The sequence below is a fragment of the Marmota marmota genome, unplaced genomic scaffold (assembly GCF_001458135.2).
Source record: "Marmota marmota marmota unplaced genomic scaffold, marMar, whole genome shotgun sequence".
In the NCBI taxonomy this organism is placed as follows: domain Eukaryota; kingdom Metazoa; phylum Chordata; class Mammalia; order Rodentia; family Sciuridae; genus Marmota; species Marmota marmota.
Window position 1 is genome coordinate 12,030,708 of NW_026000169.1, and position 23,424 is coordinate 12,054,131.

A 23,424-nucleotide genomic window follows, 5' to 3' on the forward strand; every position below is an offset into this window, starting at 1 on the left:
GCCAAATTGTTCAATATACGATGAATAACAAACTTAACTATTGTAGTAGATCATATAAAGTTTGTTATCCCTGAACATATTTTACAAGAGGCAGAAGAGTTGACAATGTTAGGAACTTAATTCTGAAACCAGATAGCCTAGGCTCAAATTTCAGCTCTCTCACTAGCTGTGTGACCTGGGCAAGTACATCCATTTGTAAGCACTGGTGTCTTCATTTGGGAAATTGAGATGACAGCAGTACCTATGTCATTGTGTTGTCCTAATTAAATGAACTGTCACCTCTAAGATGTTTAGTTTCTTGTATTTCTAAAAAATAATTTTAGTGAGAAATGACATGTATATATACACATGTATAAGACCATAAACATACAACCTGTTCTACCAAGTAAATATTTTGGTTCCACTGCAGGAGTAAAAGTTGCTTTACCTGATTGAAAGAATAAGTTGAATATGTGTATGTACTTTTTAGGAGTTAATGCCTAAACCACATAATTTCCAGGTTCTCAGCAGAGCATATGTAATTCTAAGGGGCAATGGGGGGGGCACATTGTGCCCCAAACCAAGAGGATACATCATAGGGCAGCATTGTAGTGTGTAGGTCAGATCAATGACTTGATTAGTGCTGTTAGCAAAACAAGTGTTTCTAATAACAAATAATTATGCTTACCCACGTCTTTTTGTGTTTTCCTCATAGTTATGACACAATAGCTTCCTGGGCAACAAATCTCAAGACTTCCGTCAGGAAGGCTAACAAGGCCTTCTGGATTTCTGTGGTGTTCATTGTACTGTTTGCAGCTCTGATGAGCTTCCTCACAGGCCGATTTTTCCAAAAATCTGTGGATGCTGCCCCCACACAGGAAGGGGACTCCTGGCTATCTCTAGAACATATCTTGTGGCCATTTACCAGCCTCTGCCACAATGGGCCACCACCGGTGTGACCAGTGATCCAGTGACCAGTGAATCACCAGTGTGATGTAGTGCATCCTGATATCTTGATTTTTAATGTTTCAGTATCTGAACTTAATAAATTAGTAACTTTTAGTAGGGAAAGTATAGTACAAAACCAGAGGTTCTTAGAACAACTGTAAAATGTTTTACATTCCCATTTTTTGCAATCACCTTCCCAACTAAACTAAAGGGAGAAGAATTTGCCTATATTTTAATGAGCTCTTTGAGAAAGAAATATATATTGTTTTGCTAAAACTTATCTAAATAAAGATCCATTTAAATATTCATACAGTGAAAGCTAAATTCTCAATAGCCCAAAGAAAAAAGCCTACTTTGTTTAGTATTTTGTATTCAAATTTTATTTTATTCAATAATTTTAATAGCCTGTTTTAAAATTATTCACTTTGAAAAATACCTGATTGTTTTCCCCAAACATGTTTGATTCTTCACATTGAATAGTTTGCAAGTAGAGATTTAAGAATAGCTGAGAAATCTAATAGAGAGTAGCATATGACAAACAGAGTCAATAAATAGGCAGTTGGAATTATTGATTTTCTCCATTGCTTCCCTGGAAGCAATATCCTTCAACATGTGATATAGAGTGGAATGAAACTCAGTTCCTTCTTTAAGTGCTTCTGAGTATGAATCACTGTTTTCATCCATCTTGAGTCTTTGTGCTCTGTCACCACTAAACATTAAAAGGACCCACTTAGGATTCTCAATAAGCTCTTCAGTTGGTTGTTCCCTTGCCTAAAGAAAATTAGCAAAATCTGTTAGCAGTTCTTCTCTTATTAAGGACTTTTGTAGTTGAGTATTATTTGAATTATTTTTAAACCATGAAACTTTATTTATGGAGCTTATTCACATTAATTGAGGCAAAAATATTGAGTGCCTATCATGTTCCAGGTACTGTTCTAGGTGGTGGGGATGTAACAGTGAAATGCAGGGGGGAGATAACCCACATATATTAATAACCGGAGCAACAAAACTCTGCCCTCAAGGAGCTTATATTTGAGTGAAGGAAATAAGAATAATAATTTGTGCTAAAATATTCATCAGTCAGGGACTGGGAGTGTAGCTCAATGGTAGAATTTACTTGCCTAGTATGCATGAGGCCCTGAATTTGATCCTCAGCACTTCAACTTTTAGGATTTGATAAACTGTATCTGTCAGACAATAGTAAATGTATCAGTAGAAAGTTAAATTGGAAGCTTAATCCTCTCAGGAGCCTGTGAAATAAATATATATAAATATATATATATAATTTATTTCCCCAGATTCATTTTTAGCTAAATTCTTCACTTTCAAGCTTTATTTATGCCTGACCTCCTGAGTCCTCCTTCCCAGCACCCTCCTGGATACTATACACTGCCCAACCCCAAGCCCCACTATTCCTGTTTTTTTTCTTTTTACATAACACTTTCACCTTTTTTTTTTTTTNTATATATATATATATATATATATTTAATGTTAAAGGCTTTCATTTGTTTTTAAATCAATGTAAAGAGCACTCGCTTAGCACACGCGAGGCCCTGGGTTCGATCCTCAGCACTGCATAAAAACAAATAAACAAAATAAACGTATTGTGTACAACTAAAAAATAAATATATATATATAAAAAAGAGGTATATGAAGTCATGAACATTTGATACCATAATGGACCACAAAGTCATTACCTTTAAATAGGTAGGTCTTATATTTTTGATTATTTTTGAAGGTTGATTTTATTAACCTTTGTAAGAGGAGAAGTCATGTCTACAGTTACCTAGTTTTTGAGTATCTATTTTGGAAAACAAAGTTTTATTGGCTTTGCATACTATACCTTAAATATAACTTTTGTAGTATTACATACTATATTCCACTTGCTCCAACCAAATGCAAAAGCAGAACTTAGCAGGGCCATTTGTCGATAAGCTCTCATTTCTACTGATGGATTCTGTAAATACAAACAGAACTGACCTTGGAGCCTCCCAACAAATCTCCCTTCCATCCTTAACACATAAGGATTCATTTAAAAATTTAAGTCAGATTATATGACTTCTCTATTAAAATTTAACAATGGATTTCTTCACTTTCTGAGTAGAATCCAAAGTTGTTGATGTCTACACAGGTCCTCTGTGATCTGCCTCTACCACTACATATTACCCCCCCCCACATCAGCCATCTGGCCTTATCTCCTCCTCTTCCTTTTCTCTCTCAGTTCCAGGCTTCTTGCCCCTGGTCCAGTCCTGGCTATTCCTTCAGAGTTATTGCTCCAGCTGTTCTCTCTGCCTGGAAGCTGTTTCCCCAGATCCATTTTTAGCTAAATTCCACACCGTCAAGCTTTACTCATGTCTGACCTCCTGAGTCTTCCTTCCTAGCACCTTCCTTGATACTGTACTGCCCAACCCTACTATTCCTGATCTGTTTATTTTTTTTCCTTTTTACATAACACTTTACACCTTTTTAATTTACATGACCATCCTATTTTTCTTTCCCTCTAAAGAATATAAGCTTTAAAGGGGCAGGGGGCTTTGGTTTACTCATTTTTCCTAATATTTAAATCAATGCCCCTACCATATAAGTGTTCAGGAAAAAAAATTGACTATTCTGAAAACAAATAGGATACCACATTTGTCATAGTAGTTACTACAGGTAATTTGAGTTAACATTTTTTTCTATGCCTACAGTTAGATACCTTTTGCTAGATGAGTATTGCCAAATGTTATATAAATGGCTACATATTTTGTTTACTATTTTCTAGGGTATTCATAAACACATTCTGAAGCATGTAACTCTTCTGCCTACAAAGACATTTATTACAAAGACAACTTATTAGAAGCACTTGTGTCTTCATATATCACAACTGTTTACTAAGCATTTTATTCTAGGAATATGCTAGGTGCTAGAGGAACCAAAATTATTAAAAAAAAAAAAAAAAAAAACAGCTGCTGTCCTCGTGGCTGTCCCAGGTTAGTGTGGAGGGATCTTATTTAAACCCTATGAGTAACAGAAAGGAGCACATAGAAATGGAGGCTCTTCCAAGAAACCAAGGAAAGTGGCTTAGTATATTAAAGGGCTTTTTATATGTTTAATTTTGTGTTTGAGACAGTGCAGAGTTACTCTCTTAAGAAATCTTAATAGTCATGGAAAAGGAAAGAAAATATGCGAAATGAGAAGTAGCCTGGACAATTTCTGCACTAAACTGACAGGCCATGATGTGCTATAATTGCCAATATGAAGATCATGCTATAGATTTAATTCTTGGGGGAGATTATTACATACTTGAAAAGACTCTGGACGTCTCATTTCTTCACTTATTCTTCCTTTCTAAATTTAATCTTGTGTAGCTGAATCTATAAAACTCACATTGCACCTTAGGACTTATATTAAATTAAATATTTGCCAACATTCTAAATGTATGCTACATTAAATTTGGAAAGATTCCTTCATACCTTATTGTTTGTAACAACATAAAAATGAGAGTGTCCCGATGGGAAGATATTCAATCCAGCTTCTTTCAGAGCAAAAATGAAAGATATAGGACTCATCCATTTTCCTTCCAAATTAGAAACATGTTCTTTGTCTTTTATTTTGATTGAAATTAACATGCAGAGGTTTTCCTGAGTTAAAATAAGAAAAAGAAAAACTTTGATAGAAAGTGAAAGAAATTACTCCAGTACCATTCCGGGTCCAGTCCTTATGTTCATTCTATAGATTTTTTAAAAACCTACCAGTATATTAAAAAGAGTGCAGGGCAGGTATGTTTTAGATCTAATCTGAAATGGTACCACAAAGTCCTCATGTTACCTTAAATCAATTTACTCTCTATAGGCTTCATTTGAATAATCAATTGGACTACAGATCCTCAAATCCTCTCCTATTTTATGTTATCATGTGAAAATATAAAGTATGTTCACATTGAAATTAAAACAGCTACAAAAGCCAGGTAGGTGCATGCCTATAATCCCAGCTGCTCAGGAAGCTGAGACAGGAGGATTGTGAGTTCAAAGCCAGCCTAAGGAACACCGAGGCACTAAGCAACTCAGTGAGAACATGTTTCTAAATGAAACACAAAATAGGGCTGGGGATGTGGCTCAGTGGTTGACAGCCCCCAAGCTCAGTCCCCAGTACCAAAAACAAACAAACAAAAAAGCAAAAAACTATGAAACCATGACTGTAATTTTAGAGATTAATCTTAATTATTTAACGTGAAAGTTAATGATATAAATCCACCAGTTTTAAGGTTTGGCAAACTGGCAATTTGAAGATGTATTGAGTTCACATCTCAAAAGTTTTTTCCTAAAGGTTAATATATCCTATTTAGCCCAATATGTCTAAAATTTTTCAATACATAATCAGTATAAAATTATTGAGACAATTTGCATTTTTATACTAAGTATTCAAAATCTGATATGTATTTTACAACTATAGCACATGTTAATTTGGACTAGTCACATTTCAAGAGCTCAGTAGAATAACTAGTACATTATATAGTACAGATGTACCTTTAAAATCTGACTTGAAAATGCACTCTACAACCCTTGGCATTTCAGTCTTCATATTCAAAAATGGACACTGAAAGTGTTCATAACTTTCCATCAGCCTAGAGTAAGAGTATGCTCAGGAATCTTCAGTGCTGCTGGGATGGCATAAGCACAATAGCACCAAATGGGTTGGAAGCCCTGACAGGAAGCCCCCATTATAACCCTCTATGCAATCTTAGGAAGGTCACTTAACCTCCTGATGCGTTGGGCCTCATTTTACCTCCATATAAAATGTGATGGTGTATCAGAAATATTTTAAGGGCCATTACAGCATTGACAGTCCAGAGTGCTCTCTCATCCCATCTTGTTTAAAAAGCAAAGCTTGATAATATTTTGATTTTTCTACAATACTCATAAGGAAGTCTAAAGAATCTTAAAAAAACTTCATTGAAATATATTTTACATATCATAAAATCCACTCATTTCACGTATAGAATCCAATGATTTTTAGTAGTAAAACTATCACATAAATCAGTTTTAGAACATTTTCATCCCACCTAATAAAATCCTTTACACTCATTTTTAATTAATCTTCATTCTCAGCCCCAGGCAGCCACTAATCCACTTGTGGCTTTATAAATTTCAGGCTGTGTAATTTCTGACTGATAAGCAATAAGTCTCATTCAGAGGGAGACCCAACTCCAAGGGGATTACATATGGTTGGATGATACCACAAGTCATACCACAACCAGACTTGTTGGTCCATTAATTGATCTAACCCTAGTAACTTTAGGGTACATATTTGAACCTCACTACTTACATGTCATTGCATGTTTATTCAATCAATATCTTATTTAGAAACAATGACTCAGAACAAAGTCTGGATGTAATCACAAAAGACAATATATAAACCAGTGGTGATTTTTTGACATACTTATATGCACAGACTTGCTATAATAGTAACTCACCTTAATTTGTATCTGAATCTCAGTAAATAGTGTAGTCACAATTAAAAGTACATTATTAATTTCAAGTGGTTTTAATTCCCATGACAGGAATGGCATGTTAACATGAGAGTCTTGAATCAAGGTAAGAGGACCAAAAGTTTCCAGGCTGAATGATATAAGTCTTGCTTCTGCATCGTAAGATACATTACTGATGCCATCAGTTCTCCAACGTTTACCTTTATAGTGAAGGAAGAAAGTGATAATTTCATGATAAGATGAATTATCATAATTTCCTATGATAAGATGAATGAAACTATATAAATAATCACAGTGTGTATAAATTGATCTTTACTTTAAGAACAGAAGCTCAAAATTAAGCTAAATTTTCTGGGAGTTTCTGTGCTGCTAGGATCAAGTCAAAACTCTGCAGTGTGGGCTGTTAAGACCTTCAGAGTAGACCTTTGACACTGACTTTGTCCCTTGATATTTCTCACACCTGTTTTCAGCCCCATTTTTCATTCTCTCCTGATGTTTAATTCTGTGTCTTTGCACATGTGGTTCGTTCTTCCTAGAATACTCCTCCTCAACATTTTAGAGAAACTCTCTTCACCTTTGTTTTAAAACAACTTTAAAATTCACCTGATTTTAGTAAATTGTTATTAAATTTAACCAGTTGTGTAACCATTATATAATCCAGTTATAGAACATTTTTATTTTTATCTCCCCCATATTAAGATCCCTATGTCTATTTATTTTTTTTTTTTTGGTACTGGGGATGAAATCCAGGGGCACTTAACCACTGAGACACATCCCCAGCCCTTTTTTATATTTTATTTAGAGACAGGGTCTTGCTGAGTTGCTTAGGGCCTTGCTAAATTGCTGAAGTTGGCTTTGAACTCACAATTCTCCTGCCTCAGCCTCCAGAGTTGCTGGGATTACAGGCATGTGCCACTGCACCTGGCCAAGATCCCTATGTCTATTTACAATTCATTCCCACCCTTCTGTCCCAGGCAGCTATTAATATACTTCTTGTCTCCAAAGATTTACCCTTTTGGGACTTTTCATATAAATGCAATCATACAATATGTGGTCTTCTGTTTCTCTTACAACTCAGTAAAAGCCAGTTTAAGATGGGAAAATGATGTGAATAAACATTTTGCCAAGGAAGATATATGTAAGACTAATAAGCATGTTTTACACTATTAGTCATTAGGGAAATACAAATTAAAACTGCAATGAGAGTTTACTTAATGTCTACCAGAAAGAAGACAGATAACAAATGTTGGCCAGGACATGGAGAAATGAAACCATACATTGCTAGTAGACATGGAAAATGGTACAGCACTTTGAAAAACAGTTTGGCAGTTTGTTAAAAAGCTACATGTAAAATTACTCCTCAATCCCACTCTTAGGTATACACCCAAGAGGACAGAAAATGCTTCCATGCACACATTTTCTTTGTGTCTAAAGCCCTGTTCCATGACCATCCCATGAGAAAGTCCCCCAAGGTCCCTGTTGTGTTCTGTGGCACTCCATGTCTATTCTAGCACCTACCACATGGCATGGAAATGTTTTCCCTGTGCACCTTTCCTACAAGTCTGAAAACCTCGAGAGGAAGGAACTACTCTCTTTTAGCTCCATATATCTTATGGTTTAGCATATTTATAGGATGGATGAATAAACCATTCTCTTCCCAGATGTTATCTTCATTTCCAGTTGGTTCTTTCATCTTCTCACATGGAAGCTTCTATTGACTAGTTTTTGTTCTTAAAATCAAATAATAAATACATTTACACTGACAAATACTGCTACACTAGCAAAAATAATTTGTAAAGATAAAAATTATTGCCTATAAGTCTCCAAATTTTGAAGCACAAAAAGCTTCCCCAGAGTTTAAAATTTTCAGGGGTTGGAAGTTGTTGCTAATTAGTGCCATTACATAAATTCTACGTAGTTCATATTTCCATAAATTGAGTTAGATAACTTGTCATTCTAATTTAGTGTGTATAATTTAAATGCAATTTTTAGGAGCATTTCTATGAATGTGACATCTCTAAAGCAACAAGAAAGAAGAAATTACATAATTGTTCAGTTTGATGTATTTTGTAGTTTAGTCTGTTAGAAATATACTTTTCCATGTAATAAACAACTTCTAGAACATAAATGTATGTGGTTGTGTCTACACAAGCAGAAATGTATGCACTGGAGTATTCATAAGAAAAGTTTAAACCACAAAATATTAATATTTACCTCTTTTGGTATGAGTTATTAAGTTCTCTGCCCCTGTAACAAAAATGGAATAAGAACTCTTTGCCTTAATGATCTTGTCTGTTCCCAAGTATGTAAATCCTTTCAAAATAAATGGATATAAAACAACCCTAAAAATAAAGCTCCACAGTTTTCATCTTGGTTCTTTATACTGTGCCCACAAATTTACCAGATGGAGATTTCCCAAAATTCAGCTAGCTTACCTCCAAAGAAGTATTTGGTAATGATTATCTAATCATTAGCTTCTATTTTTGTTGGTACATCTGATTTTATAGCTCTGTATTTTAATAGTGTGAGTAAGCAACAATTTGCTTTGGTTCAAGAATCAAAAATTGTAAAATGGTATACAGTAACCAGTTTTCCAATACTTGTTTGCAATTTATACATGATTAACATTAAAATAAAAGATTAATCACCTCAATCTGATTTTTTATGAGACAGTGGAAGTTATTTTATGAAGCATTTGAGATACTTTCATCCATTTTTAAACATAATGATATAACCATAAAGTAATTATTCATAGATTATGTCAAACTAACAATTTAGGAACTAACAAAATTCAATAAACTTTAAAATTCCAACTCTATCCATTTGTATCAAGACCAAACAACAAAGACCCTATACCTGACATTATGAAAAGAGAAAATCAGTTTATAGACTATGTTTTCTGTTCAATTTGAGGATTTATATTATTGTCCCTCTTTTTATTACATACTTACAAAGGCTAGCTAAGCAAAGCAATTTTAAGCCAAAAAGCATTGCTGGAGACATCACAATACCTGACTTTAAATTATACTACAGAGATATAGTAACAAAAACTGCATGGTACTTGCATAAAAACACACAGACCAATGGTACAGAATAGAAGACAGAGACAAACACACTCAGATACAGTCATCTGATCCTTAACAAAGATACCAAAAACATACATGGGAGAAAAGACAGCCTTTTTAACAAATGGTGAGGAGACAACTGGTTATCCATACGTAGAAGAATGAAATTAGACCCTTACCTCTCACTCTGTACAAAAATCAATTCAAAATAGATCAAAGACCTAGGAATTAGAAACTATGCAACTCCTAAATAAAACATAGAGGAGTTTTCAGCACAGGCAACAACTTTCTCAGTAGGACCCTGAGAGTTAAGGAAATAATACCGAAAATTAATAAATGGGACAGCATCAAATTAAAAAGCTTCTTCACAGCAAAAGAAACAATTAGGAATATGAAGAGAGAACCCACAGAATGGGAGAACATCTTTATTAGTTATTATTCTGTCAGAGGATTAATATCTTGAAAACATAGAGAGCTCAAAAAAACCTTTACACCAAAAAATTAAACAACCCAATTAATAAATAGGCAAAAGAATTAAATAGACACTTCTCAAAAGAATAAATATAAATGGCTAACAAATATATGAAAAAATGTTTGACATCATTAGCAATTAGGGAAATGCAAATCAACTCCACTGAGACTTCATCTCACATCAGTCAGAATGGCACTCATCAAGAATACAAACAAAAATAAAGGCTGGAGGGGATGTAGAGAAAAAGGAGCAATTTTACACTGTTGGTGGGATTATAAATTGGTACATTTTCTATGGAAATCAGTGTGGAGGTTCTTCAAAAGACTAGGTATGGAATCACCACATGACCCAGCTATACCACTCCTTGTAATTTATCCTAAAGAATTAAAGTCATCTTATTTACAGTGATACCTGCATACCCATGTTCCTAGCACCACAATTCACAACAGACAAACTATGGAACCAGCCTAGGTATCCATCAATGGGTGAATGGATAAAGAAAATGTGGTATATATGTACAATGAAGTCTTATTTCTTCAGAAAGAAAAATGAAATTATGTCATTTGCAGAAATGGATGGAACCAGAGACTATCACGTTAGGTGAAATAAGTCAGGCTCAGAGAGTTAAGGGTCATATGTTTTCTTGCATATATGGAAGTTAGAGAGAAAAAAGGAAAAGAAAGCTGGGGGTCAATCTCCTAAAATCAAAGGGAGATCAATAGAGGAAATGGGCCAAGGAGTGGGAAGTGGGGAGGGGGCGCGCAAGTGCTGGGGAATGATATTAGCCAAATTATATTGTTATGTCATGTGCATGTATGGATATGTAACAACAAATTCCATCAACATGTACAATTATAATGCACCAATAAAAATGTGGAAAAAAGAAGCTGGCTAAGGCATTGTTGTACCTTCAGCATCCCACCTTACAACCTTAGGATCCTCGAAAAAGATCACATTCTCATGAACCTTGAGCGTGACCTCTATAGGCGGAAAAGCATTTTCTGTATCAAAGTCTTCCATGGTTTCTGGAGGATATGTGAATTTCTGTAATCCTTCTTGGAGTATCTTTTAAAAATGACCAAAACACCACCATGTTAGAAAGTGACTAGTAACAGTTAAAGATGTAACTATTACTAAGTAAAATATATGGTTTAATAAGCACTGAAGTTTGGTCCCATTTAGCTGTAGCCTGACTAGTAAATGTCACAACAAAATTGAAAGATAAATGATTGAGGGAAAAAAATCACTATAATTAACAGAACTTCCTATGGGCCAGGTTCTAGAGCTTCTCCAACATTTTATTCCTCAGAGAAATCCTACAATGCCAATATTTAACAGAGAAGGTAATTAAGACTTAGAGAAATCAAGCCATTTGCCAAAGTTTATGAGATGACTGCAAGGAAGTACCAGATCTACAGGACTCCAAATTACACACTAAAACCTCAGGAAGGACACATAGGTAAAAAGAAGTGTAGATAACCTTTCAAGAAGTATAGAAACGAGAGGGTGAAAGTAAAGCCAACAGCAGATTTTTCTAGGATAAGGGAGATTTGTGTATTTTAAGAATGTATCAGAGAAGCATCTAGGAAACGGGAAAATTTAAAATATCATAAAACAGAGAAACAGTGGTCGAGGCATGATTCTAGAGAAAGTAAGAAGTTGTTGAAAAAAATCTTGGGAAAAAAGGAGGAAGTCCTCTTTGTTGCAAGAGAAAGAAAAATGAGTGTGAAGGAGGATATTTTGGGTTCCAACCAGAGCAGGAAGTGAAGGTGGATGAGGACATTCTCATAAAATTCAAGCACATAAAATTTTTGATGGATAAATAGCTTTGAAGGCCTCCCTTTAACTACCCTGCTTTTTGGGTGGTTCCTCAAGTATGGAAAGAAGATTCAAATACATCCTTTGAAGAAATTACATACCAGATGATCTCTCCCAGGCTTGCTCTATTAAATGTGGGGAGAAAGGGGAAAGAATGGCAATATCAAAATTGGTTTTAAAATTTTGTTGGGGGGTGACAAGGAAAAAAAAGTGTCTTCTACAAAGGCTCCAAACTACAAAAAAAAAAAAAAAAAAAAAAAACCGACCCACTGAGAAATACTTATTTAAACAATGCACCAAAGTCCTTAATGGATGGGATTGTGTGTGAGAAGTAACTGGTAGTCTGTGTATATACTGAGTTACTAGAAAGAGGGAGAAAGAGAAGGGAAAGGAGGGAGAGAAGAAAAATAGGAGTGGACTCTGACAGCATAACTTGGAATATATGGCAGTATGCTCTGGATGCAGTCACCATAAGGTTAAAAGAAACCAAGTCAATACCAGTGAAAATGTTATTACTTATAAAACAGGAGTATGAAACTCCTTGAAAGATGATATAACAACTTCTGTCATCAGTATTCTTATCACTCCAAGCATGTTCTGTGAATGGCAGCACCAGTGTCACCTGAATCAGTGCTTCTCAAATGTTTATGTGCATGTGAATCATCTCTCAAATCCCTCTTGTCAAAATGAAGATTCAATAGATCTGAGATCACTCAAAATATGCATTTCTTAGATATCCCCTTGTGATGCCACCACAGCTGGTTCAGTGCTACTGGATCACATTTTATATAATTAAGATTCATACCAGTGATTCTCAAACTTCAGGGTGTGTTTTGTTAAAACACAGATTGCTGAGCCTCACCATTGGGGTTTCTGATTCAGTAACTTTGAGGTTCATGAATTCACATTTCTAGCAAATTCCCAGATGATGTCAGTGGTTTCTCATGTTTCTGTTCAATCACAGATCTAGATGAGTCTACAAACTGTGGCCCCTGAGAAATCCCTCCCGCCACTGCTTTTTGTAAATAAAATTGAAGTAGAACACAAACATGTGCATTTGTTTACACACAGTCATTTTAGCACTATAAAAGCAGTGTTGAGTGCTTTCAACAGAGCTAGTGTGGCCCACAAAGCTGAATATATTTACCATCTGGTCTTTCACAGAAAAAGTCTCCCAACCTTTGGTCTTAATATCATTATTAAGGCCAATTCAGTACTTTCAAACATGAGTGATATAGGTTTTTACAATTAAGTTAACATGTGAATTCTAATTTAAAAAATCATATTGTTTTAGAATCTGTTAATGTCCTTTAGTATTTGTTCTTTGTGATTAATAGTGTTCACAGTTTATTAGATGTTCAGATCATTCAATATGAAGTAAAGGCATAAGCAACTATTTTACTTATATTTATATTAAAGAATTTACTTACTTGCACAATCATCCAGCCCTTCACTGGCTTATACTGTGGGGGAAGCTCCAAAATATCCAAGTGGTACACTCCACCTAGAGTTGTGAATTGGCATAAATCCACCTCATTGTCTTCATAGATAAATGGCTTTTCAGTAGTATTCTCTATCAAGTATAACTGTGCTAGAGGTAAACAGATTGATACCATTTCTAAATAGGTCACAATATTTTTGTATTTTCTTAGGAGTGAAAAGAAAAAATTCTAATATCGATGAAGGAAGTTTTTATGTAAGTAGTTACTAAGACTTTGCAAAAAGTGCATAACTCAGAACTATTCACAGAGCTAATCATGGAGATGGGAATACACATGTGTGATGCTCAGGTGCAGGTTCCATTTATATTTGTATTTATATTTTCATACCAACATTTTAGGAATATGCATATGATTACCATGTGTTATTATTTTTAAAAATCTTATATAAAAGATAAAAATGGTTTGACACAAAATTTGATAATTATCAAACTATTTTTTTAATGTTGAACAAGTACTTATTGAGTTACTTCTTGCTGCTAGCCACTGGCTGGGGTTACAGCACAAAACTAAATAAGCAAAAAACTATGATCTTCATATTAGCTTTCCTAGGGGAGAGATAAATGAGTAAAATATCTATTATTTGTAAAACTGCTATGGAGAAAAATGAAAAACAAAGCCCTTTCATGAAGTGTTTCACTTTTTTAATAGGGTCCAAACTAATTTCTTAAAATTAAAAATAATGGGGCTAACACTCCAAAAGAAAAAAAAAAGGTAAATGATAAAAAAGTAAATTTTGGTCCATGTATGAAATAAAAGTGAATTTTTTTCAATAAAAAGAGGCCCAGCTCATAGATAAATAGGGATGGAGGTTTGAAAAATGAAGAAACCAGATTGTATAATATCTATTTTTCCAAAATTCTATGGGAAATTCTATTATTTCCCTTATCCAGTACACAATCAGAGGCAATATTGGAAGTTACATATCACAGGGACTATTCCCACCCTTCACCAAAATGCTTCTAGAAGAAAAGTCAGACCACTTAAAGATTTCACATTTAATTAGCTATGTGACCTTATTCAAGACATGCTAAGTAACATCTTATGTGAGTTTTTTCAACTATAAAATGGATATAATAGTAGCAGCTAATAGAATTTGGCAGAAAAATGAGTTAATATACATAAAGAGTTGGTGCTAGACACATAGAGAAAGTGCAGGAACTGCTAGTATTATTTATTATCGCAGTTTTACTTTCCCATAAAAGAAAGCACACTAGGATGGCAGTAAATTTAATCTGTGGAAAGCATGTACTGAAAATTAATGGAAATAACCAAAGAAATTTTGAACTAAAATTTTTTTCCTGTGTACATTCATTGAATACATTGCAGTCTTCAATTTTTAAATGTATTCAATTAAAAATTTATTCACCTGAAAGGAAAGCAAGAAATATTCCTGTGGTTACATTTAGATCATTATGATATATATTATTTGGGAATCACTACATATAAAGCCATAGTATTATTGACAGAAGTTTAATAACTGACTGTAATATCCTATTTCTAGTAGAATTACCCAGTTAGGGTTATAGAAAATATAAATATATAAGCCCAGGTGATTGTTAAACCAAAGGTGTGTTAGAAAAAGTAAAAAAGTAGACAAGAGGCTCATCATGAAAAACATGCTTAGAAATATATAGAAAAGAGGTTCTTTAAAGGTTATCAGGGAAGAAGAATACTGATACAAGTCATGGAAAAGATAGCTATAAATATCAAACTGAGGGATTGGGGGTTGTAACTCAGTGGTAGAATGCTCACCTAGCATGTGTGAGGTGCTGGGTACGATCCTCAGCACCCACATAAAAAAATAAAATAAAATACAAGTATTGTGTCCAACTATAGCTAACAAAATATTTTAAAAATATCAAACTGAAATATTGACAAATTAGCTGGGTTCATGCCTGTAATCCCAGTGACTTGAGAGGCTGAGGCAGGAGGATTACAAATTCAAAGCCAGCCTCAGCAATTTAATGACCCCCTAAGCAACTTAGCAAGACTCTATCTCAAAAATAACAAATAAAAAGGGCTGGAGATGTGCTCTGTGATAGAATGTCTCTGGGTTCAAACCCCAGTAATAAAAAAATAACTATTTTTTTAAAAAAAGATCATTTTCACATATCCAATTGCTATTTGACAGGACAAGATTAAATACAAAAACTTATAGTCCCTCAAAAGTGTAGAGAAATTCCTGATGTGTATGTGTGCTTGTGAAAACTCACTGCATCATTGTGTATAAATAAAAAGTAGAAATAACTTTAATGCTATCAATAGGGATTTGAATAATGTTCTATTATTTGGTTGGAATTATACAGCTACTATAAAAAAGTGAAATTATCATATGTTCTTACTTAAAACAATGTTAATTATTTATTTACAATGTATATTGTGTTCTATGTATATCACATAATGTTAAGTGGAAAAAATAATTTTCAACTAAAATATTTGTATGATAGGATTCTATGATCTTATTAAAATCCAAAGAGACAGTAAATAAATCTATTAATACTGATTTTCTCAGGGAAGAAACTAAGAAAAATTTTTACTTTAATATATTTCTACAATGTCTGAAATGTCTGAAATGACCTTGTATTACTTTTGTAAGAAGAAAATCTCAATAAAGTCAAATTATGAAAATGTAATTTAGAATACCTGCTGAAATCGATTCACTTAATAATCTCATCTCCAGTTCACCTTTTTCAGCTTCAGAGTCTTTCTTGTCAGAAGTCTATTAAATAAATAAATAAATAAATAAATACACAAGGACAGAGGGACATGACTGTTAGTGTCCTCTTGAGTTCAGAGTCATTTTCTTTCTGTTCCAATCCCCACTTCAGATGTCTGCTACCTTAATGCTAAGGCCCAAACATACACACTCTAGCATAACACTGGAACAATTATAGTATTTTTAAAAGCAATTAAAATGAGAGCACAACTCCACTGAACTTCACAAGAGCTCTCAACTAGAGTTCTTCTGCTTAGATTGTACTCTAAAAACAAGCACAAAATATAGAAACTAGGAAGCAAAGCAAGCTCTAAAATACATTACTTAGGATTTCAAGATGGGTAGATGGAAGTGCTGAGCACTCACTTCCTCCTTCACAAAGAAGAATCAAAGTAGAAGGTGTACAGCCACATTCTGAAGTGAGTGATCGTGGTAGAACACAGGAAAACAGCGAAAGAGAGACTGCAATCCTATAAGATTCATAGACCTGGGACAACAGATAGTAAGAGAAACAAAATATCCTTGGCATCTGCCACACTGACTTCAAAGCTGGGGGAGGGCATATATCCCCTTTGCAGGGGTAAAGGTAAAAGAGAGTCTTAACAAACTTTCAGTGTGGATGCTGACAATCCTAGCTACTCCAAAGTTCCAAAATCCTTACAGGTTTGTAGTCCGTTTAGATAAGTAACCTGAAGTCAACACAGCAGATTTTTTAAAATTATATTTATTTCTGTAAAATGAATAAATTATTTTCTGGCTCTTTGAGATGAAGGAGTTAATAAGTAAATTAATGGACAAAGGAAACAATGAAATAAGGAAAATAACAAAAACAAGAAGAGTATAGAAAGAAAAAAATACAAATTTAAGATGAAAGAGAAAATTCTGGCATTCTCATCTATAAGTTGAGATACCGAAATTGCTTCCCAGAGTTATTTTAAGTTCATACTAAGACATGTGAAAATATAGCATAGCATAGGCTCTTAATAAATGTAAGTCCCACCCCTTCTCACAGACAGTTTCCTTTCTTCTAAAATTAATACTGTAACATCCCCTCCTCCAGCTTTGAAGCCAGTGTGGCAGATGCCAAGGATATTTTGTTTCTCTTACTATCTGTTGTCCCAGGTCTATGAATCTTATAAGGTTGCAGGCTCTCATTGCTGTTTTCCTGTGTTCTACCATGATCACTCACTTCAAAATGTGAATATGCATGATTCATAATAATAATAACAACAATAATAACAACAATAATAATAATTGTGACCACTGCTTCCACCTTTATGGAGCCCTATTATGAGTTTCTATGCAAAGCACTATGGAGATTCCTTGGAAAACTGGGAATGGAACCACCATTTGACCCACTATCCCTCTCCTCAGTCTATACTCAAAGGACTTAAAAACAGGGACACAGCCACATCAATATTTATAGCAGCATAATTCACAATAACTAAACTGTGGAACCAACCTAGATGCCCTACACTAGATGAATGGATGAAAAAAATGTGGCATATATATACAATGGAATATTACTCAGCAATAAAAGAGAATAAAATCACAGCATTTGCAGGTAAATGGATGGAGTTGGAGAACATAATGCTAAGTAAGGTAGCTAATCCCCAAAAAACAAATGCTGAATGTTTTCTCTGATATAAGGTGACTGACTCATAGTGGGGTAGGGAGGGGGAGCAGGGAAGGAATAGACAAACTCTAGATAGGGCAGAGGGGTGGGAGGGGAAGGTGGTTAACAATGATGGTGGAATGTTATCCAAAGTACATGTAAGAAGACACAAATTGGTGTGAACATACTTTATATACAACCAGAGGTATGAAAAATTGTGCTCTACATGTGTAATATGAATTGTAATGCATTCCATTGTCATTTATTTTTAAAAAATCAATAAAAATAAATATATTACACTGAATGTTTTAGATAAATTATTTCTAGGACTAAAGGATATAACAACTAAAAGCACTTAGTACAATTAGTAAATTTTTTTTTCAAGAGTTTTATTAATTGTCTTTTAAAATTCCTTTTATCTCTCTCTGGCCATTTTTTTAACCTTATATATTTATTATTTGCTCTAATTAGACATTATGGTATAATACACTTTGATACGTTATACATAAGTGGAGTATAATTTCTAATTCTTTTGGTTGCACATTATGTAGAATCATACCAGTTGTGTAGTCATATGTACTATAATGTAATAATGTCTGATTCATTTAACTCTCCTTCCTACTTCTAGATGCCTCCTTCACTCCCCTCTACCTAATCCAAGTAACCCTATTCTTCCCTAGCCCTCCCTATCTTATTGTGAATTAGCATCCGCATATCTGAGAAAACATTCAGCCTTTAGTTTTTGGGGATTGGCTTATTTTACTTAGCATGATTTTCTCCAGCTCCATCCATTTATGTGCAAATATCATAATTTCATTTTTCCTTAACGGTCAGTAATATTCCATTGTGTACATATTTTCCAGACATTTTCTTTATACATTCATCTCTTGAAGGGCATCTAGGTTGGTTCCATAGTTTGGCTATTGTGAGTTGAGCTGCTATAAACATTGATGTGGCTGCATCACTATAGTGTGCTGATTTTGAGCACTTTAAGTATAAACTGAGGAGTGGGCTAACTGGGTCAAATGGTGGTTCCATGTCATTGTATTTTTAGATCTACATAGATCTTCTTTATCAAGTTGAGAAATTTATCATCTTGTTTTTCCGAGAGCTTTTATTGTCAATGGGTATTGAATATGGACAAATGATTTTAATGCACCAATTAATATGATCATTTGTTTTTTCTTCAAATATAGCATCCATTCATGTTCAAAACATTTATTAAGAAAGCCAGTGCTGGGTGCACACACTTGTAATCCCAGCAGCTCAGGAGGCTGAGGCAGCAGAATCATGAGTTCAAAGCCAGCCTTAGCAACTTGGCAAGTCACTTAATAACTCAGAGGTACCTTATCTCTAAATAAAATACAAAATAGGGCTAGGGATGTGGCTCCCCTGGGTTCAATACCAGATATGCAAATAAATATAAACATAGAAATACAAGACATATTTTAGAAAACAAAGTAATATAATACTTCCAAAGTATCAGAACTCTTAGAAACAGATTCCAAAGAAATCAAAATGGATGGAACAACTGATAAAGAATGAAAAAGAATTATAAAAAATCTTGAGGTCCAAGAGAATACTAATAAACCCTAAATGAAACTAGAAAGATAATGCAGGATATGAATGAGAAATTCAGTAAAGAGAGAGATTTTGAAAACTAACTAAGTAAATCTTTGAAATGAACAGCTCAATAAGTCAAATAATTAATATTTAGTTGAAAGCTGCAATGACACTTGATAAAGTAGAAGAAAGAATGTCTGAATTTGAAGACAGGTCTTTTGAAATGTCTCAGTCAACTGAAATATCCCAATCAGACACAGAGGAAAGGGTTGAGGAGAAGGAAAAGGAAAATATTCAAGAACTCTGGGAAACCATTAAATGAAAAAACAACTGCATCTTTGTAATACCCATACATGAGGATATAAAAGTTAAGGACATAGAAAATATTTTCAATGGAATTATAGCACAGAACTTTCCTAATCTTGGAAAAACATAAACATCCACATACAGGGAGCTAATAGTTCCTCACATAAGCCAGAAGTAGTGGTTTATGCTTATAAGATTCCATCTTAAAACAAACAAAAAACAAGACCACAAAATATCTTCACCATGGCATAGTAAACTCAAATTATCAAAACTACAGAACAGCTGGGCATTGTTGTGAATGCCTGTAATTCCAGGGACTCCAGAGTTTGAGGCAGGAGGATCACAAGTTTGAGGTAAGCCTCAGCAACTTAGGAAGTCCTTGTCTTAAAAAAAAGGATTGAATGTGGCTCAGTGGTAAGTGTCCTTAAGTTCGATTCCTACAAAAAAAAAAAAAAAAACAAGGTACAGGATAAAGAAAGAATTTTAAAATCACCAAATCATATTTAATGGCAGTCCAATTAGTCTAACAGCAGATTTCTTGGCAGAAGGAATGGAATGGAACGATATATTCCAACTCCTCCTCCTAAGAAAATTACAACTGACCTGACTACTATACCCAGCAAGGCTATCCTTCACAAATGAAGAAGAAATAAAGATCTTCTAAAATAAGCAAAAGCAAGGAATTCACAACCATCAGAACCAGTCTCAAAAAAAAAAATGCTTAAGGTAGTCCTACATCCAGAAATTTAAGAAGGATAACTACCCACTATAATAGCATGTGAAAGTGTAACTCCCACTTGAAGAGTGGATACACAAAAGAGAAAAAGAACTAAACATTATCGATACAATAAACCATCAAACCAAAAAGATGATCAAGAAAAAAAGTAAAAAATATTCAAAATATCTAGAAGAAAATCAACAAACCAACCTAAAATTAGAAGTAAAGAAATAATAAAGATCAGCATAGAAATAAAAAAAATAGAGACAAAAAATACAAAGGATCAATGGAACAAAAAGTTGGTTCTTAGAAAAATCATAGTTGACAAATCTTTAGACTAGCCAATAAAAATAAAGTAATAATGAAAACAAATTTAAAAAATTAGAGATGAAAAAGGAAACATTAAAACTGATACCATAAAAATATAAATTATTTTTTAGGGATTATTTTTTAAAAAACTATATGCTAACAAGTTGAAAATGGACAACATCCCTTCATAAGGAGAATGGACAAATTTCTGGACATCTATGACCCACCAAAATTGAATAAAGAGATATAAAAAGTCCAAACAGACTGACAACAGTAAGGAGATTAAATCAGTAATTAAAAGTCTCCCAATGAAGAAAAGCTTAGGACTGGGTGGTTTTAATGCTGCATTTTACAAAAATTTAAAAGAATAAAACAATTTCTTCTCGGATTATTCTATAGACTTGAAATAGAGAGAACCCTTCCAAACTCATTGTAGGAGGCCAGCATTGCCCTGTTACCTAAACCTAACAAGGACACAACAACAAAAAAAGAAAACTATAGCTTTTCTATATTCCAATAACAAATTTTCTGAGAAAGCAATATGAAAGCAATTCCATTCACAATAGCTATTAAAGAAAACCCTTAGGAATAAATTTAACTAAGGATGTGAAAAATCTCTATGTTTTGAAAACTACAAAATACCAATGAAAGTGAAGAAGACCCTAAAATGGGAAATATCTCCCATGTTCATGGACTGAACAAATTAATGTTAAAATGTATATACTACTCAAAGAAACCTACAGATACAATGCAATCCCCATCAAAATATAAATGATATTCTTCACAGAATGAAAAGAAAAAAATCCTAAAATTCATATGGAAGCACAAAAGACCCTGAATAGCCGAGGCAATGTTGAGCAAAATGAACAAAGCTGGAGGCATCATAATACCTGATTTCAAGACATACTGCAGAATCACAATAAACAAAACATCATGGTATTGACATTCAAACAAACACACAGTTCAATGGGACAGAATAGAAAGCCCAGAAGTCTACATACCCACAGCCAACAGGTCCTTAACAAAGGTGGCAAAAACACACAGGATAAAAGATAACCTCTCTAATAAATGATTCTGGGGAAAACTGGACATCCATATTCAAAAGACTGAAACTTGACTCTGTTTCTCACCCTGTTAGAAACTCAAAATAGATTAAAGATCTAAACGGAAGACCTAAAACTCTGAAACTACTAGAAGAAAACATAGTTGAAACACTTTAAAATATTGGTACATGAAATAATTTTCTGGATGTGACTTCAAAAATGCAGGAAAGAAAAACAAAAATTGACAAATGGAATCACATCAAATTAAAATGCTTCTGTACAGCAAAGGAAACAATGAACAGAGTGAAGAGATGACCTACAGAATGGGAGAAAATATTTGCAGGTTGCTAATCATCTAATAGAAGGTTATTATCCAGAATATTAAATACTCAAAAAATTCACTGTAAGAAACAAATAAACCAATTAAATATGGTATATAATCTGAATAGATACTTCTTAAAATACTAATGGACAATAAATATATTAATGTTCAATCATTAGCCATTAGGGAAATGCAAGTCAAAACTACAATGCAGTATGATCTTACCCCACTTAGAATGGCTATTATCAGAAAAACAAAAATAAGTGCTGGAAAAGATGTGGAGAAAATGAACTCTTACACACTGTTGGTGGGAATATAAATTAGCACCAATACTACCAGTACTATGGAGCTTCCTCAAAAAATATAATATACTATATGATTCAGCTAATCCACTCATAGATGAATAGCAAAAAGGAATGAAATCAACATAAAAGAGAGCTTACATGCCCATGGTTTTGGGGACACTATTCATAACAACTAAGATACAAAATAAATCATTCTATGTGCCTATCAGTAGATGAATAAAAAATATATAAATACTAAATGGTGGTATTATTCAACCATAAAAAATGAAATACTGTCATTTAAAAAATGTATGGAACTGGAAAACACATTAAGTGAAATAATCCAGACAAAGAAAGATAAGTACCACATATTCTTTCTCACATGTGGAAACTAAAAGAAATTGACCTGAAAGCAGAATAGTTATTACTAAAGATAAGGAAGAGTATGGGGAAAGGGAGGGTACAAAGAAGGATAGCTGGATATGATTCATGCATATTGCATGCATGTGTGAATATATTCCATTTAACTTCATTAATAATGTTTAATTAATACATTAATAAAATGTAACATTCTTTATTTTTTGGTACTGGGGATAGAACCCAGAGGTTCTTTACCACTAAGCCACACGCCAGCCCTTTTTACCTTTTTATTTTTTTATTTTGAGTCAGGGTCTCACTAAGTTGCTTAGGGCCTCGCTAAGTTGCTGAAGCTGGCCTTGAACTTGTGATCCTCCTGCCTCAGCCACCAAAGCCACTGGGAATAACAGGCGAACTACTATGCCTGGCAAAAATGTAAAATGATTTAAATTTGCATTTGTTTAAATTTGATAATCAGCTCTCTTACAGAGTAAGTCCAAAGCCTGATTTGGGATAAATCTTTCAAAGCAATAAAAGAGGCTGAATATCAAGCAATGTATTATCTTATTATACTCAAGTGTAGTAAAAAGAATACCATACTCCATACCTTACCATTAAACTCAAAAAATGTACAATAAGAAACAAATAATCCAGGAGAGGTTTTCAAGCTGGCAGAATAGAGGAGGTCACTTTCCTGGCTGCTCCATGGCATGAAACCAAGAAAGCAGACAGACAGCTTCTCAGAAAGGTGGGGGAACAAAAAAAAAGTGTAGGGGGGACTTTACTGGAATTTAATACTGGACAGTAAAAGCAGATCAGGGACTCAGGAAGTTGGACAGAATAAAATAAGGAAGAAATGCCCAGTGCCACAGCCACTGCCACAGCCAGAGGCACCATCCAGAGCTGACCCTCCATGAGCAAAGTGGAGGGATAAAGG

At 33.9% G+C, this 23,424-nt stretch overlaps 2 protein-coding genes across 7 annotated transcripts in view; one reads left to right on the forward strand and one right to left on the reverse strand.

The window, feature by feature from the left end:
* Positions 1 to 1,233, forward strand: part of Irag2 (inositol 1,4,5-triphosphate receptor associated 2) — a 111,844-nt gene extending 110,611 nt beyond the window's left edge. The window contains exon 36 of the mRNA XM_048787189.1: positions 695 to 1,233. Coding sequence (XP_048643146.1) covers positions 695 to 938 — 244 coding nt within the window. The 3' untranslated portion in view covers positions 939 to 1,233. The remainder of the gene's footprint in view (positions 1 to 694) is intronic.
* A 79-nt stretch (positions 1,234 to 1,312) lies between these two features.
* Positions 1,313 to 23,424, reverse strand: part of Dnai7 (dynein axonemal intermediate chain 7) — a 73,421-nt gene continuing 51,309 nt past the window's right edge. For 5 of the 6 annotated variants that reach the window (XM_048787321.1, XM_048787319.1, XM_048787320.1 and 2 more), the window contains 7 exons: positions 15,898 to 15,973; positions 13,183 to 13,343; positions 10,843 to 10,999; positions 6,383 to 6,597; positions 4,383 to 4,550; positions 2,771 to 2,884; positions 1,313 to 1,698 (listed from right to left, as the gene is read on the reverse strand). In XM_048787321.1, the coding sequence (XP_048643278.1) occupies positions 1,423 to 1,698; positions 2,771 to 2,884; positions 4,383 to 4,550; positions 6,383 to 6,597; positions 10,843 to 10,999; positions 13,183 to 13,343; positions 15,898 to 15,973 (1,167 nt within the window). In that variant the 3' untranslated portion in view covers positions 1,313 to 1,422. The remainder of the gene's footprint in view (positions 1,699 to 2,770; positions 2,885 to 4,382; positions 4,551 to 6,382; positions 6,598 to 10,842; positions 11,000 to 13,182; positions 13,344 to 15,897; positions 15,974 to 23,424) is intronic. The other variant, XM_048787322.1, reaches the window with a different exon arrangement.